Source organism: Limulus polyphemus, unplaced genomic scaffold (assembly GCF_000517525.1).
Source record: "Limulus polyphemus unplaced genomic scaffold, Limulus_polyphemus-2.1.2 Scaffold10138, whole genome shotgun sequence".
Classification (NCBI taxonomy): domain Eukaryota; kingdom Metazoa; phylum Arthropoda; class Merostomata; order Xiphosura; family Limulidae; genus Limulus; species Limulus polyphemus.
This window is the reverse complement of record NW_013675748.1, coordinates 18,264-21,088: the sequence shown is the minus strand read 5'-3', so window position 1 is coordinate 21,088 and position 2,825 is coordinate 18,264. Positions and strand designations below refer to the sequence as shown.

General features: G+C 37.2%; 1 protein-coding gene across 1 annotated transcript; it reads left to right on the top strand.

Moving 5' to 3' along the window:
- Positions 1–20: 20 nt before the first annotated feature.
- On the top strand, positions 21–482 carry LOC106476255 (chitinase 3-like). Its single transcript, XM_013936920.1, has one exon. It carries the CDS (start codon positions 21–23, stop codon positions 480–482), a length of 462 nt encoding a protein of 153 aa, XP_013792374.1.
- Positions 483–2,825: the final 2,343 nt, after the last annotated feature.

The following is a 2,825-nucleotide window of genomic DNA, read 5'->3' as shown; positions in this document are numbered from 1 at the left end:
CAACTTCTTCCGTTACTACAATGGAAAGTAACAAGGAACACGTTACACCAACTTCTTCCGTTACTACAATGGAAAGTAACAAGGAACACGTTACACCAACTTCTTCCGTTACTACAATGGAAAGTAACAAGGAACACGTTACATCAACTTCTTCCGTTACTACAATGGAAAGTAACAAGGAACACGTTACCTCAACTTCTTCCGTTACTGCAATGGAAAGTAACAAGGAACACGTTACATCAACTTCTTCCGTTACTGCAATGGAAAGTAACAAAGAACACGTTACACCAACTTCTTCCGTTACTACAATGGAAAGTAACAAAGAACACGTTACCTCAACTTCTTCCGTTACTGCAATGGAAAGTAACAAGGAACACGTTACATCAACTTCTTCCGTTACTGCAATGGAAAGTAACAAAGAACACGTTACACCAACTTCTTCCGTTACTACAATGGAAAGTAACAAGGAACACGTTCAATAAATTATTTTCTACTCCAAACAGTTGTTACTTTCAAATATTATCGAGAACTTTTAATCACTTAGAGACGAAAGTGATGGTTAGGTTTATACTTTTGGTTAGAAGCTTATCAGAACTCCCCCTAGCTCAAAGCAGCTCGTAATTTTATGAACAGAAACAAAAAACCACTCTTCGTAAATACTGAATAATATGAATTGATTTTCGCTCTAGTTCCAAAATAATATTACGATTATTTTCGATTACCTCGTGCTACTTTTCAGAAAACGCCGTTCCACATTTTTCTGATATGCAGTCTGTTTAGAAATGAGAAACTTCTAGAAAAATCTATATTGAATTAAAAGCATGGAATGGAAAGAACAACGAGCACGACATCAACTAAGGTGTTTACACATTGATAAATATATATATATATATTAATCGGTTGAAATGATTAGCTTACATCTCTCGCGGCAAGATATATTAAGTTATTACTGTTCGCGTACATAAAATTACAAACAACAACTTTGTCTACTTTAGTTTATATTACTCAAACATATCAGTAACTTTCACAAAAAAGAAAATAAGTCAATTATAAACCAGTTCTCGAATTTCCTGCCTAATGAGTTATGGAAAACAAAGGAATAGATGAGAAAAATAAAACTTACTCCAAAAGTTAGATAGCGTACAAAACGGAGGCTGTGAGCCTTCCCACACCAATGGACTACCAAACAAAGGTACCGCTTAGATCTAATCTTTAATGGAATGACACCCCCCCCCCCACTACCAAACGTACTGAATAGGTTTTGTGAATATAAAACATCCCCTGGTGGGTCAGCGGTAACCTTACGAACTCACAACGTTAAAACTCGGGGTTCGATTCCCCACGGTAGACATAGCCTAAAAATGGCTTTGCTCTAAAAAAAAAAACAAACATATGTAAAATCTCGCACTGTTCATAGCCTACATACTCGCTTTTTGACAAGTTTATATTCTGTTCGTAGACACTCTTCCGGGATTTCTATCTTTACAGGTTCGAACATCACGAGTTTTTCTATCCTCAATGTATGGCTTAGTTGGATAGTCCTAGGCCCATTTTCTGGTTTGTTTTATTGGTATGTGTTTGAGTTAAAAACAACTATACGTTTCAGAAATACATCATTTATTCACGACCATGGTTGCGCCAGTGTTTGAAACGTACAATTATAATTATGGAATTTCGTCAATTTAATCATCAAGTAATTACATTATATACTTATATGTAAATACATATTGTTTACATGTACTTATATGTAAATACATATTGTTTACATGTACTTATTTATAAATACGTACTGTGTAAATGTCACTATGTACATACATACAAAGCGTTGTGAGTTATTCATTCCGAAAAGATTTGTAAGGACGATTATTTTATCCGTAGATAGGTTTATTTAGGTTTCTTAAATCACCACGGGCGATCGAACCTCGGATTTTTGCGTTATAAGTCCGCAAACTTATCGCTGACCCACGGGGATTATGCATGACGGAAATTGTAAGAAACCGAGGTATACAATGAGAGACAGCCGGTTCGTAGATTCCCTGTACCCGTCCCTTTGTCTCATCGTATGCTTCGGTAATTCTACTAAGGATAGCACGTTTCTAATACAGTAATTCTACTAAGGATAGCACGTTTCTGATAGTTCCTAACATTTTATCAAATCAGGATGACCCAAAATTTTGGTAGTCATGGTCACGAACTTTCTTCAGCAGCTGTTGCCATCTCGAATTTCGTGCAAAGCTACTCGAGAGCTATCTGTCCTAGCCGTTCCTAGACTAGAGGGAAAGCACCACCCACCGCCAACTCTTAAGCTTCTCTTTACCAACGAACAATGGGATTGACCGTATCATTATAACGCCTCCATGGCTGAAAGGAAAGTATGTTCGGGGGCGGGGATTTGAACCCAGACTTGAGGGAAGGCAGCTAGTCATCACCACCAACTCTTGGGCTACTCTTTTACCAATGAATAGTGGGATTGACCGTCACATTATAACGCCCACACGGCTGAAAGGGCGAGCATGTTTGGTGTGACGGGGATTCGAATTCGCGACCCTCAGATTGCGAGTCGAGCGCCCTAACCACCTGGCCATGCCGGGCCACCCTAACTGTCCTAAACTAGCCAAACCTTATGAGAGATTATTGGGATTACGGACGAAAATATAGATAGATTCTAAACATTATAAGTAGAATGGTGTATATATATATATATATATATATATTAGTTTATTTTTAATTCTGATGTATCTAAATAGCTTGCTTTGATTCAAAGTTAATAATAATAATCGAAATTTCTTCTTTTCCAAATACTATATTAATGTTCTTGTGGCTCA